The sequence below is a fragment of the Camelus bactrianus genome, chromosome 7 (genome assembly GCF_048773025.1).
Source record: "Camelus bactrianus isolate YW-2024 breed Bactrian camel chromosome 7, ASM4877302v1, whole genome shotgun sequence".
Taxonomy (NCBI): Eukaryota; Metazoa; Chordata; class Mammalia; order Artiodactyla; family Camelidae; genus Camelus; species Camelus bactrianus.
This window is the reverse complement of record NC_133545.1, coordinates 63,742,282-63,757,265: the sequence shown is the minus strand read 5'-3', so window position 1 is coordinate 63,757,265 and position 14,984 is coordinate 63,742,282. Positions and strand designations below refer to the sequence as shown.

The 14,984-nt window shown below is 36.2% G+C and overlaps 1 protein-coding gene across 5 annotated transcripts in view; it reads left to right on the top strand.

Moving 5' to 3' along the window:
• Nucleotides 1–14,984, top strand: part of CDK14 (cyclin dependent kinase 14) — a 610,838-nt gene that overhangs the window by 370,111 nt on the left and 225,743 nt on the right. For all 5 annotated transcript variants that reach the window (XM_045519926.2, XM_045519925.2, XM_010959446.3 and 2 more), the window contains one exon: nucleotides 13,081–13,204. In XM_045519926.2, coding sequence (XP_045375882.1) covers nucleotides 13,081–13,204 — 124 coding nt within the window. The remainder of the gene's footprint in view (nucleotides 1–13,080; nucleotides 13,205–14,984) is intronic.

Sequence of the window (14,984 nt, the reverse complement as noted above, 5' to 3'; positions counted from 1 at the left end):
AGCTGCACTCCTTGAAACTGTGTCTCAACAGCTCTTACTTACGTTTTGCAAGCTTTTCTTTCACCCTATGATCACGCATCATACTTCAGATACCTAGTATTTGCTACCTATTTCACGTCCAGGTTGTACTGTGGCAGTAAACAAGGTTTATTACTGCAAGAGCTGGTGCCCCCTAAGGAGTGGTGGAAATGTAACAGTGTATGAGATGTGCAGTCAGCATAGAAATAGTGTCACACAAACTAACACACCTTTGTAAACCAACTGTACTTTGATTTTAAAAATGAACGAATGTCACAGAAATTAGGTATGACACCAACGAGTCTAGATGAGTCATATAGAGGAGGCACTCCTCTCACTCAGAAGTTAACATGGTTACAGATTGATACCCTACTACATTTTTACCTCCAGAAGTGCATGATGTGATTTACCTCTTCTTATACTTTTTTGGATAACTGAAAGACAGCAATAGATACTGATATATAAGCATCCCTTTCCCTATAGCTGTTGAAATACTGGCTCTTTGAGAATTTGCTAAAATATACTGGGTCATCTCAATTCTTAAAGTATTTAAGGGTATAAGAAACTTTAATAGTCATTGAAGAGTTCTTCATACTATGCTCCACAACAGAGTCATCTGTGAAACTTACATATATATGTGTGTGTATATGTATATGAATATATACACACACACTACACACACACACACACACACACACACACACACACACACACACATATTCTCTTTTCATTTCCCAGAAACAGAATCAAATTTTTAAAATCACTGTAAATAGGAAATGGTGGGCATTTGCTCAAATCAGAGCTGAGAGCCCAGGGTGCTTCCCATGACCCACAGTGTCCCCTTGCTTTTCCCTTGGCCCAGCTTAGAGGACACATACACTTGCGGGTGATACTGGCTTGTTGCTCTCTCACAGCCTTGCAGCCTGCCTGCCTCCACTGCTCCTCAGTCTGCCGGCAAGGTGGTCATGGTGGGGTGTCCAAGAGTATGGGAGGGACTGGGCAAGTAGAAGGGAGTATGGGAGAGCATGGGAGACAGGACCCAGACTGTGGTGCTTCAAAAAACTGGTATCAGACCCATGCCTCAAGGTAGAAAATTTTCAGCATCTTTTGTGGAGAATCTGATCAGTCCAAGAGCTAAAGAATCCAGATGACTTTACAGTGACAAACCCAATTTGACAAATCAGTAACTTGGAGGAAGCAAAGTTTCTTGACTTAGCCAGAGAGAAAAAGAAAGAAAATGCCAAAAAAAAAAAAAAACCAAAAAACCCTGCTAATATTATTCTCAAAGAGGTGAAAGAAAATAGTACACCTATAAAACAAGGATAATGTTATTTTTAAAAAGAAGGACTTAGTAAACATGAAGAAGCTTTGGAAATTTAAAATGTGGTGGCAGACATAAAAATCAACAATAAAAAAGGATGAAAAATAGAGTTGAATTTTGCCAGAAAATAAAGCATAAAATAAAAACCTGACAACTGAGAAAGAAAGTATCAAAAATTAGAAGTCCAGCCCAGGGCATCCAACATCTGAGTAATTGGAGAAAATAGAGAGGAGGGAATCATTGAAGTAATCATCATTAACCTATACTTCATCCACATGTGAAAGATGTGAACTTCAAGATTAAGAGGATCCATTAAGTGCCCAGAACAATTAATGAAAATAGACTAGCAATAACATTTATCATTGCAAAATTTCAGAATGCTGGTTTCAAAGAAAAAAATTCCTACAAAAGGGAAACAGGTTACTACAAAGGCTCAAGAATTACAGTGGTGTTAGACTTCAGTAGCAACACTGGAGGGGAGATGGAAGAGGAGCAATGACTGGGAAATTCTGATGTAAAGTTATTTTCAACCTGGTATTATATATAAATCTCAACGAAGTGTGAGAGTAGAATAATTATTTTCAGATGTTCAAGAAGTTGAACTTTTTGCCTACCTTGCATCATTTCTCAGGAAGCTACCTGAAGATGTACTCCACTAGAACTCGGAGAATAAACCAAGGCAGAAAAGAAAAAGAAACCGGGTAATGGTGGCCACCACAAGAGAAAGATGGAGATCCTTAAGACAGTGGTATAAAGAATCCCAGAATAATAGCAGTGCATCAGGCTAGAAGAGTAACCCATCTGTCTGATTGGAGAAGGTCAGAAGGCTCCATGAGAGATTTCTTAAAAGATGAAGTTGTTAGATAGAATACCTAATGTGTCTGAACAGATTTACAAGACGAAAGAGGAGTTTGGTGTTGAATCAGTGGGAAACCAAAGAAAACTAAACAAAGGAAACAAACAACCAAAAAAAAAAAAAAAAAAGAACTCGATCATGCTAACACCAGGAAAAACACATTGTGCAGGGAAAAAAGTACTCACGCTAAACTTAATGGCTCAGCTGTAAATAACATTTATATGATTATAATACTTTAAACATTAAATGTTGATATAGTTAAAAAAAGAAAAACACCTCTTTAAGTGATTCTTCTGTAGCCAAGCTCATTCCAGGATCAGTATCCTAAAATAGTCATCCATTTCAGCTGCCACATTTTATATAAAATAAAGATCAGGATCACTGAGATTGAGAACTTGTCAAAGAGCATATTGGTTCTTTGTCCAGTGTTCTTTTCCCTACACTGCATGATTCATACATTAAATTACTGTAATTAGCTTATTGTTTGTGACTTTATATGCACTCAGTCACATAGGTTTATCATCATTTTTACATTAAAGATAATAGTTATACCTTCTCTGAGGGTCTGGGAAGTTAAAAAATAGAATGCATCTTGTTAATGCCTGTGTTTTGGCATTTGAATTGCAGTGCCTGGAAGCAGACAGCCCTTATTACCATGTTGGTTTCCATGGGAGGCCACTCACCTAATTATGCACTGGCTTTTCTTCATAGTTTGTCTGCTTAGAGACAATGCACTTCTCCAGGGTTTCATTTAGGATCTGTGCCACAGGTGAAATTATTCTCAAAGAAGTCTGACTATGACATAGTGACAGATGTCCCATGGGTATTTCTGTGTGATGGATTAACATATTTTTTTCATGTGGTGATATTTATTGTCGCTTTAATCTATGAATGCAAAATGAAGAATATAAGAATAATATTTACTAAGTTAACAGCTGTTTATAATGCTGTGCTAGATGCTAATTAAAAAAAAAAAAAAAGAAAACAGTTGAGCTAAAATAAGACCTTGAAATGATTCCCTAGAAATGTAAGACGTGAAAACCAGGTGAGATTAGCCATTATCTTTAAAAGAGCATGTTCTTGTAATAACTCTGAAGCCCTGTAGTTGGCTAAATAGTTCATAGATCATTAAATAATTAGAAAGTAATAAATACTAAATATTTATTATGGTGAACAGAAGGGAAAACACAGAGATCAAATCCTTTTGCTTCTAAATTTGGCAGTTTTGACTTTTAGTTTCATCACTATGCAGTTTGATAATATATAGAAACATTTTAGACATTTATCTTGGGTTTTAAAAATTTACATATCTTTGTTTAGATTTCATGTATTTTTATTTAAAAAGGTGCAATGCCATGCATGGAAGAACTGAGGAGGTTGTTCTTTAGTGTGAATCAATAGACTTGCAGGCATTACAAAGGTGATGTATCACTGAAGAGTGAGGGGGAGAAAAGAATGACAAAGAGTACCCAACTCTTGATTTAATAATAAAGCATACACTAGTCTATGGTAATTTTGTAGTAAATCCCAGAAAAATATCTGTTACAGTTTTATCTTTCTTGTTGTATATTCCTTGTAAGCACTGGAATAAATTCATAAGAAAAATTGTCAATGTTAACTAAATTTCTGCAATCACTTTGCTACTTTAATTGCCTACAAAATGTGTCTATTCTCAATATGGCATTCTCAAATAAATATTCACTATTAACTAATGGCTTGTTTCATAGTATAATATCAGTTTTAGACAAATGGGTAATTTTAGCAGTTAATTACATAGAGGGCAATTTAAAATCTGAATTGAAAGCCTGAGGACATTGGCCTTGTTATAAATATTTATGATGATTAAAGGTATAACAAGCAATTGCTAGAACATGGTAATTGGTATGTAGGAAACTGGTTAGAATTTTTTGGAAAGAGTAGTTAATTTTTTCCCCCTTTACAAAAACCATTCACTAGAATTTTACTGGGTTTTGGCTACCATAGTTGAGTTGAATGCAGAACTTGTATTGAAGTTCTTCATTTTATAATTCTCAGTGATTTACAGATTGGTCAAAAATTTTTTAAATGACCATAACAGTCTAAATTTCCTCTTCCATTCAGTTTTTCATGGGTTCTTTAAAAATTGATAAGCTTGAGAGACAGAAAACTCAGTTTCATTTAAAGAAGAAAGATTAATGCTGTCTCCAGCTCATATTCAGAAATGTAGATGCCTAAATCTTATTACCATGATGACATTGGATCTTCTTGTGTTTTTAATGTAATGTACCTTCATTTCCATGTTATCTTAATGACTTTTCTAGATTTTCACATTTCCCTTTTTTTTTTAAACAGAACCATAATACAAAATAACCAAAGTAATTCTGAATTATCTGCTTATATTCTCTGAAGTATCTGATACTGACATAAAGCTGAGTTTTATTTTTCTATTTCAGTATCTATATTAATTAAAAAGATATGAAGGTTATTATGGTTGAAAAACTGCTATTTTTCTTTCATAGTCCAGAGAACAAGCAGGTGTGTAACAGTCAGAGTAATGTTATGCCAAATTAAGATTGTCTTATACAGATGGCACCGGGAATTGATTCCTAAATGAGACTTTCTAATGTTGAGATAGGAAATCAGATAACACCTGATTTTCTCCATACTCTGCATTTGAGCTCTCATTTAGCTGGTGATAATTTCCTGCTCTGCATTTCTGTGAATATTATAGAGCCTTTCCTTATTCTGAATTTTGGGAACTATGATTGTTTCATGAAGCCATTCAAAAGTGTTTAAAAAATTTGACACCTAGTCTCAGCACCTGTCCAGTCCAGCTTTCTTTTGAATCTTTTCATCCTCTTTTTGTTATAACAAAGTAATTTTCCATATCTAGAAAGTGAAAGATTAACAATAAAAGAAAGTGAAATCCATGTGTCACTTCCTATTGTGTTGGACACTTTGAGACAGTCTAAGTAGTGAATTTCTGGTTAAGATGTGGGGCCTGCATTCAGTTGTTTAGAACATGTCTTTTGTATCCCTGGCATCATCTGCTGATCTGCTTGTAACAATCTGAATGAGACAAAGGAATCAAGACAGTTAATTAAACAGCCGACTCTTTCCTAGAGGTGCTTTTCTTTTTTTTTTTTTTTTTAATTGAGGCTTACTTAGGTACACTGTGTCAATTTCTGGTGTACAATGTTTCAGTCATACATACGCATACATATATTCGTTTTCTTATTCCTAGAGGTGCTTTAAAACCCAGATTGAAGAGCAATAACCCCAAAGATTGATGAAATACAGATAGTCATTAGAAGTATACCATGTGATATTTTAATTATAAGTGGAATTACCCAGCTTGGTGAGGATATCCAGTGGGAACAGGGAAGAAGCCCTCCTGGATTTCAAACTTCAAGCCATTCACCTTGCTTCTCTCCCGTTTAAGACTGGTCCTGCACTCGATCCCTCTGCATGTTTTTTAAGACAGACATGAGGTCCTAGGAGGAAAATGAGCTGAGTAGTATAGTGTGCACACTACCAGGGAGTTTTCTGATTGTCTCGGACAGGTTCAGCCTTCATGTGACTAGCCAGTACATTTTGTAGATATTTTCTCATTAATAGATAAATTCCTATTTCTTGGGTTCTCTCTTATGAGGATGCAGAGAGAGATTTGTTGATCATATGTATCCAAACTCAAGAGTCTTTCTGCATTCCATTTGAAATGTATTTTTCTCTGCTGTATAGCTTGCAGATGTGAGCTTTCTCCATGACTCTCAGACTCAAGATTCATCAGCTTTGTCAGATTTTCGGTCTGCATCTCTCTCTCATTTCATAAAAAATTTACATTAGCCTTATCAGTTGATATTAAGACAGTTCATTTTGATAGTGTCTAAGATGTTAGTTCGGCAGTAAAACCATTTAGAACTCTATGTATTCCTTTTTATTGTGTGTAAAAAGAATGGCCTTGTATTTGGGGGAGAGTAGCATACATTTGCAAATTAAGCTCAGTAAAAATTTGTAATTCATGCTATTTCTTTTTGGCTCCAAAAAGTGTGTATCAGTAAGGTCAGTTGTATAATTCTGAACTAAAGTGACAAACAAGTGACCACAGGTCTTAATATTATATTCTTTGAATTCCTGGAAACAGCTGTTTCAGTTTTTCTCTTGGAAAATTACGTTGAATAACTATTAAAGCCAATAGCTTTAAGTTTTCATCTTGTTTCTATTCAACTAGGGAGTATTTCTAATACTAATTTTAGGCTGCTGACCGGTTTTATTAAAGAAGAGATTATTGTTCTCACCACCCCCCACCACTTTCTTCACCATACATGCAAACCCTAATAACTTTGAAACCTACTTAGTATACTAATATTAATAAATTATAATATATGTTATTATATATTATGATAATACATTAATGTACTAAAGAAGCCACTGAGGTTCTTTCAAGGAACATGGAAAAACAACCATTTGTCTTACAGTTCCCATTTGAGTTCTTCTAAGCATCCCAGTTCTTGTTCCTATAGCTGCGGTCACCTCGCTCAGTCTGGGCATCTCGGTGCCTGGAACAACACCTTGCTTGATGTCCAACACCATATTGACGCAGAAAGAGAGGAGGCCAACATTCCTGGCATGCTTAAGCATCACAGAAACTGTGCAAGCTCTTTCCTCCAAGAACCTCATCTTGGGGAGTGCCCCACAATCCTCACTCAAGTACCTGAAATTCTTATTTTTTGAGTTATTCCTCTCCAGAAAGTTATCATCATTAGGAATAAGATATTAACGTTCAAATATCTTAGAGAATGCAAATCAAATTGTGTTGTTACATTATCTAGAAACAATGGAGCATGCTACATATCTTAGGACTTTGAGGGAGTAGAACAAAGAAGCAGAAAGATTCATGGAAGAACTCAAAAAGGTCAAAACGTGGCCAAAGTCGCCCTACTACTCAGATTTTCCAGGAGCTGGAACTATCCGTAGTACCTGGCAAAAAGGACACATCTATGACCTGATGCCCTGGCATAAATATTTGTGTCTTAACCCTTCTCAGTAGCACATTTAGTACTGTCAAGTATGTCCAAAGCAACAGAGAAATTATATCATAATGTTTTATTATCTGGGGCTTTATGTCTGTTTCCCTTATAGCTCTGTATAGCCTTCTAAGTATTCTTTTAAAAAATTCTATACATGCAATTGCAATGATGCTTTGTGAAATAAGAACTACTTGGTCATGTGTTATATACATTATATTACAAATTAGGATTTGATATTTGCAAACTTGAAACTCAACTAAGTGGAATGAATCATTCTTTGGCTTTTAAAGATGAAAGATCTAATGTTGCAATAAAATCACTATCTGATGCATATTATATTTTCACATTCATTAGATATTTTGGGGACTCAAAGTTCCTGATTATTTTTCATTTTTAAAAAGTTTGATGCATGGGTAATTTGATGTTTGTACATCATGGAGCATATTATTTGAAGTATTTATTACCCATGGACAACTTTGGTTTATTTGCCAATGTCACATTTTCTATCCTTGGATTCACAGAATGTATAGGTACCTTCATCAAAGAGTGTACCTACTTTCTGGTAGCAGTATTTTTAATTGCAGGTGTCAGAGCAAGACAAAAGTGGGAAATAGCACTACTGCCTCTTACTTGGCTGTGTATCTTTTCTTCAATTCAATTTCCCTGAGCCTTTATGTCTTTCTTTGTGAAATAAGGATAATAATATCTGCTTAGCAGAGGTGTTGGGGGGGATTAACTTATCTTATAGATATAAAACACTTAGCACAGTATCTATCATAGTAAGTACTTAGTAGATGGCGGTTAGTACAAATTATTGATTTGTAGAGTCCCTTTTATTTCTGTCATTCATAAAATTGTAAAATGATGCAGTTTTACAGGATGAATGAATATTAAGAGCATCTGAGACAATCAGTAATTTTCAAGATGAGAAACCTAGGATACAGAGATGCTACCCCTGGTCCCCAGATGACAGAAAACTAGCTTGGCTAGCTTGTCTTTGTAAGAATTGGTGCTGTACCGTAAGACATAGAGTCCATTGTTAGTCACTCTGATAAGCCCTAAGAGACCCTGGACATTCCTTGAAGGTAGTTGACCTGTGCCTGGAAAACCTGCAGGATATTCACTGTGCTTAGTCTCATATTAAGTGGAACCACGTATATTAAATAATGCATGCATTTCAGACTGTTCCTGGAGCCTAATGATTGTAAGCATTGAGACAAAGAGCATCTGATTACACAGCTTTAGACTTCGAGGGGGTGGGGGTTATAAAATGTGTTGCTCACTGCAAGTGCCAGTAACTCTTTTGAGTAATATATATAACATATTGAGTCCAGTGATATTTGCTTTTTACCAACCTGCTTGAAATGTTTTGCTAAAAATCCTTCTCTTGATATTTTTTTTACATACTTTCTAAAGAGGTTCGGAAGGAAATAGAAGAAATATTAAAGGATATTCCCAAGAAGTATATGTCGTGGCACTGAGAATATGTGCTGCTTCCTGCTGCGATGGCAAGACAGTGGGGCTATAGATAGATCTGCTGCAGGCAGAAGTGTCCCTGTTCATCTTATTATTGCTATTTAAGGCAGTTTCCCATTGGGGTTTTGATTGCAAAAAGGGAACATACTCAAACTAGAATATAACTCTTCAGTGATCATATTGAAGGATTTGAAGATACCTTCTTTTATAAAGTTGAAGAGAATAGCCTGAGGTGACAGAGGATTCTTAGGAAGACCTTATGGCTACTATGATAGAAAAATAAGAAGATAGAGACTAAAATATGTTAATTTTATCAGCTTCAGTATAAATCCGTCTTCTGCCATGTTACTTATCTCTAAGAGGATTTTAAATAGCAAAAATAGAGATTCAAGAATCCTATGCTCATTACGTAATATGCTGAGACTTGTACAAACTTGGGTTCATTTAATAAAAAGCACTTTGATTATATTAGGTGTATAACTATATTCATCCATGTTTAGTAAGCATCGACCTCCTTTAGAATAATGAGGGGTAGTGGGAAGTTCACAAGTGCTGTGTGATGGTTGGATGACCTTGAGCAAGCTTCTCGTGCTTTTAGAGCTTTAGTTTTCTCATTTGTTTAAAAGAAAAGGAAAAATACAGGATTATAAAATATGTGTAGAAGTACTTGGAGCAGCTTTTAAATTAGCATAAGCTTTCAAATAATAGAAGTCTCCCTTCTTTTCTTTTCCATACCTAAGATTGCATTTGTGTTGACCGAGTTCTGTCAGCAAGTAGCAAAGCCGATTTTTTACTCTTTCTTTGTGTGTGATCCTTCTGGTTTTCACAGTGGCCTCTGGTTTTCACAAAGACTAAGTCTAGTTTGTTGTGTTGTGCTTTATACAACAATCCAGTGAAGTGGCTTGCTCAAAAGTTTACATGGGAAAGTTAGGTACTTGCCTGTTTGTCTAAAGGAAGAGATCCCCAAGACTTGTGTTCTCAAGACATTCCCAAAGAATATTCCATGGGAAATCCTGTTTACCTCACAATGGCTGCTGCTTCCTGATAGGCTTCTCACCGCTAGCTAGCAGTGCATGTTCTGTTCAACACATTAAAATGTTATTTCTAAAATGCCACGTTTACTGATGGTTTCAGTGACATATACATTTGTCCTCTTGCCACCATTACTGTTGGATGGTGCGTTGGTAGTTTTACAGTTCCAGGTACTGTCTTCTTTTCACTTATTTGTTTAAGATTTTCTTCATTTCAGTTTATCTAGTGACCTGCTTGCTTGAGCTCTTCAATTTTTTTTCCTGCTCAGAATAGCAAGGGGTTTGTCATATAATACGTCATTTCAACTTGTGCCCCTAGTGAAGGCTCAGCTTGTTTTCCTATTAAAATTTTATGTGCAGTGAATTCTGTTTTCAGAGTGACAAGTCTGCTCCCTCCTCTGTGCCTTCAGTACGCTCAGTTCGCATTGCTGTCACAGTGCAGACCTCTTTAAGTGCCAGTTACCAGTTTATGTGGGCTATGAGTTCCTCGGGTCCAGGGACTGCATCTTATACCCTGTTCATCTCTGCATTCCTCTTACATGACAGCACCTGACACATGGTTGGCATTTAATAAATCCTGAATGAATGTATTCTATGGGGATTTGTTCCGACTTAACTTCGTGCATTACTCAGAGATTTAAAAATTTGTTTGGGGCTATAGCTTAATGTTTGGGGCTTTATTTGTCTTGTTTGGGGCTTAGTTTGTCATGTGTACAATTCTAATTGTAGTATGTGGTTGCATCCTTTCCTAACACTGATTTTCTTAATCTTCTTTAATAAGATATCCTTTTTGAATGGTTTCTGGATTAGCATGGGGATTATATATTTTCACTAATTAGTTAAGGTATTAAAAGAAGAGCCCTTTGGGACTGTTTGACTATCCACCCCTACCCATAGCTTCTGGAGAATACCGTTCCAGGAGTCTGTTATTTTTGTATCTACTTTATCCAGATGTCTCTAAATTCTGTGCAGTAATCACATTACTGGTATATGAGTATCAGCTGTGTACCCAGGTTAGGAGGATGGTTAAGGCACGCAGTCTATGGGAGGTAGGGTAATACTGTGCTGTGATGACAGATGTAGGAGCTGCCCCAGGAGCACAGAGGAGGAGCACCTCACACAGATGTGTCGGCAGAGTGAAGGCCTGGGGTCAGGGAAGGCTCCAGGGAGGAGTGATTTTTCAGGAGATACCTAAATAATACATACTGGAGATTAGCAGGCAATGATGAGAGACGGCTTTTCCATCAGAGAAGAGGCAAGAAGCAAGGAAGAAGGTTGAGGAGCAGTGTGGGGTGTGGGGTGAGTGAGACTGTGCAGAGTCAGGGAATGCAGAGTGATTGTGACCAAGCACCCCGCTGGGACCAGGGCTCAGCTCAGCAGCTTCAGGCCATGCTCTTATATGCCCAGACCTTGTCCTGGAATTGGAGGGAGCAGCTTCTCTGTCAACACCGCCTGCTTGTGTTGTTTCCTAGCCACGATTGCTATAGCGTAGGGGTTAAGGGCATGGATTTTCCAGTCAAACTGCTTGGGTTTAGTCCCGGCTCTGCCATTTGGTTGCCGTGTGACTAATACAGAGATAATAGTCGAACCTTCTGTATTAAAGTTGTTACGGAGAATAAATAAGCTCATATTCTGTGAAGCAGAAGATGGTAGCTGGTACTTCATGTCATTCGTTTGTTCAACTCAATTGTGTTGCTGTGGTTAAACACATAATCACATTCGGGTAAGTCTTGGCTCGGCCCCAGAGATCAGTTAGGACCTTGCAGAATGTGAACTTTGTTTTCAAAATCAGCTTATTTTTGAAATTCAGTTTGTTATGTGATCTGTCTTTGTGTTGGTTTTTTTTTTTTTTTAAAGCTTTTGGAAACACAGGCTGGCTTTATCTGCTCTTCCTTTTGTCCTTCCAAATGGAAGGGATATGGATTTTCTTAGAAATGATAAGCTTTCAGGTTTGGGATGCAGGGGGCATAAGAAGTGAGGAATGAGGCTGGTGGTGGTGTTAAGTCTTCCATCTGCTGCACAGGAAGAATTGAAACGAGGTGTCCAGGAGACGTTTGCTTCCTGAGGTTCTTGAGCCAGTAATTTAATCTAGGCTAACACAGAACAGGCTTTTACTTTCTGATACTTGGATTCTGGAAATAATGATCCTAGGCCTTCACTGCTCCATGGCGTATTATCATATACAAAGACTGTGAAATGAATTCATCTACTGTTATTTCAAGGTATCCACCCTGTAAAAAATTTACTTGGCTTTCAGAGCCCCTAGTTAGTCAGAAAATATTCCAGAAATACTAGCTTCCAGGGCCCTCGAGAAGTTGCCAGTCTTTTCCATTTGAATATTCTGGAATCCTTGTAACACTAATCTTTGGCAGCTAATTCATTTAAAATTTTTCTGAATCTGTGTTTTTTTACTAGCTGATTACATAGACTACAATATTGACAGCACTTAAAACCATTTGTTTTTATTTTTGTTTTAGGAGATTGGTTTTTTAAAAACTATGTCAGTTAGGATATTTTGGCAAGTAAGTTGTTTAAAGGTACTCCCTTTTTTAGAAACATAATATTGGAAATCCTAGTGCATCACATTTTTTGTTATCAAGGTGGAAACGGTTGACATGATCTCTGAAACTAAACAGAGAAGGCCATCAGTCGCTTCTTAAAATTATTTCTTACAAAAGCATTGCTCTTGAATTCTTGATTTCTCTGTTTTCTGTGTTTCCTTTCCCTTTAGGATGGGTCTGTTCTGTAATTAGTGAAGGTACATGTCTGTCTTTAGGCTACAGCCTAATCTCTGTGGCCATATGTGCAAAAGCAATATAATTACCATGTAGTAATAATTGGACCATGTGACTGTTTTTGTGTTAATTATTTGAAATCATCTTATCTTTCTATTCCTTAAAGCATTTTAATGGGTGAGTCCTCGGGTACCAAGTTTATGTCATTTCTATGGAATTAAATATGTGCACATTTACATAAACTTAATAAAATTCCTGTTTCTTTTTATAATGTCATGGACAGATATTTTACTCTGTTTCAAGTGTCAATTTAGATCTGAGGAAATCGAATATTATGAAAAAAGTTGATTCTTTACATTTTTGTTAATTTATAAAGCTCAGATTGGATTATAGATCTTTCTGGCTGAGGAGGTACCACTCTGGGTTGACAAAACAGGTTGTTAGACATGTTCAGACTTACTTCTTAATAAATTAGGGATTACCATACCTTTATGCACATTCTGTTCAAACAGTTTGGTAGGAAGTATAGTGATGGGTATCCATTTTCACTAAATACAAGTACTTGGCCGACTGTATATAGAAACTGGCATTTATCTGTGTTCAGATTTTAACTTTTGTCTCCCTATTTTTTCAGTTGTTTTTATTTCAGTTGCTGCGAGGGCTGTCTTACATCCACCAGCGTTATATTTTGCACAGAGACCTGAAACCACAGAACCTTCTGATCAGTGACACGGGGGAGTTAAAGCTGGCAGATTTCGGTAGGAAAGCAGTTCATTACCAGTCTATTTTGTCACACTGTGAGAATGCCAGGCAGATGGTGGCACTGCATTGGTTTAGGTGCACTTCTTCTAGCATTAGAGATCCTGGTAACATTTTTTTCAGGAGTGAAGGAATTTTTTTTTAATGATCAGCATCATATTTGGTAGGTTTTTCTTTTTAATTTACACTGCTTGTTAAATTCTTAAATAATCCTAAGCATAAATCAGATCTCATACCAAAGGAAAAGTCAGTAAAATTTTGAACATGTAATGAATAGTGAGAAGTCTATTTTTTCTATTTTTTATCATGAAAATGTCAAACAGATTCAAAAATAGAAGGTTATCATAATGAGCCCCCATGACCCATCACCCAGCTTCAACAATTATCAGTATGTTGTCAAACTTGAAGAACATGAATTCAAGCCTTTGGACTATTTCAAAGCATCACACGGTATATCCCATAGTGAATGTTACCCAAAGATTTTAATAATTTAAAAATCCAAAGACAGTGTTAACCTTTCCAAAAATGACTGTTACTTCAAAAATTCTCCATAACTTTATAAATGTAGACACTAATATAAAAAGGAGAAAACAAAGAAGAAAAAAAGTAGACGCTGATGCCAATTTAAATGTTGAGGTCCTGGTCTGGACCCATTATAAGTCATCCTTTCCTTAAAGGTTTTAAGGTTGGCGTTTTCCAGGTAGAAGCTTCCCTCCAACACTGTCTTAAGCACCCAAAGGGAGCAGAACGTTGTGTCATCCTTACTGGCTCCTCTCCCATCATCAAGTCTGACATATTCCCACTGTCCTGGCTCTCTGTCACACCAGAGTCTGCTGAGTTAATTCCCAACACCAGGAGGGCCGATGGCAGCATGATGTGTGGACATTGCCTTGCCTCAATTATTTTTCAATACGTATTCTGATTAGAAATTTGTTCCATTAAGAGTGGAATGGAAATACTTCCATTGGGACAGAAAGACGCCTGAGGTTGAGATATGGGCTTTTGCTGAAATATGATTATCTTTCCCTACCCCAGCTAAATAATAGAGAGCAGGAAATGTTTATTTCTTATTTCAAGGTTCGTAGAGTGTTCAGTACTTTTGGAATGAATCTACTCTGGGTTTTGTGTATTCTTTTCTTCTAAAATTGAAATGAAACAAATGTTAGCATGACTGGTGATATATTGCAAAACTTTACTTGTTCTCATCTTGGTTGGTAAAAATGATGAAACTGTATGTGTGTGTTTGTGTGTGTGTGTGTGAATTGTTTATTGTCAAATTTTAGCATCAGAATAATAACTCGGTGGCTAGATGTAAAGTTTTACTATTACAGGGTAGAAAATAATGGGAGAGTAGGTGGGTGGAGGAGAGAAGATATGCAGTTCCTCAAATTCAAGGTTATTGGTTTTTCTGTGAACATATTTTGTAGTTTGTCAGTATTAGTATTAAATTAATAAGGATTTATAGTGATTTTCTTCTGGTACAGTAATATACTATAAGGTATATGTTGCAATAAATCATTGTACTGAACATTTAATTTTGTTGAACATGGTTTTCTTGTATATTTATAAAGTACATTTTTACAAAGTTGATTTTGTCTGTATAACCAAAGGTATAATAAGATTGTATCTAAGTGCTTCCTGGGTTTTTTTTTTTTAAATTTTATGATGACTTTTTATTATAATAGTCAGGTAAGTTCATCTTAATAGATTCTTATGGATCTTTAAAACTGACGTTTTGTAATATCAGATTCAGAAATAAATTGAAATGAAATTTTAGAC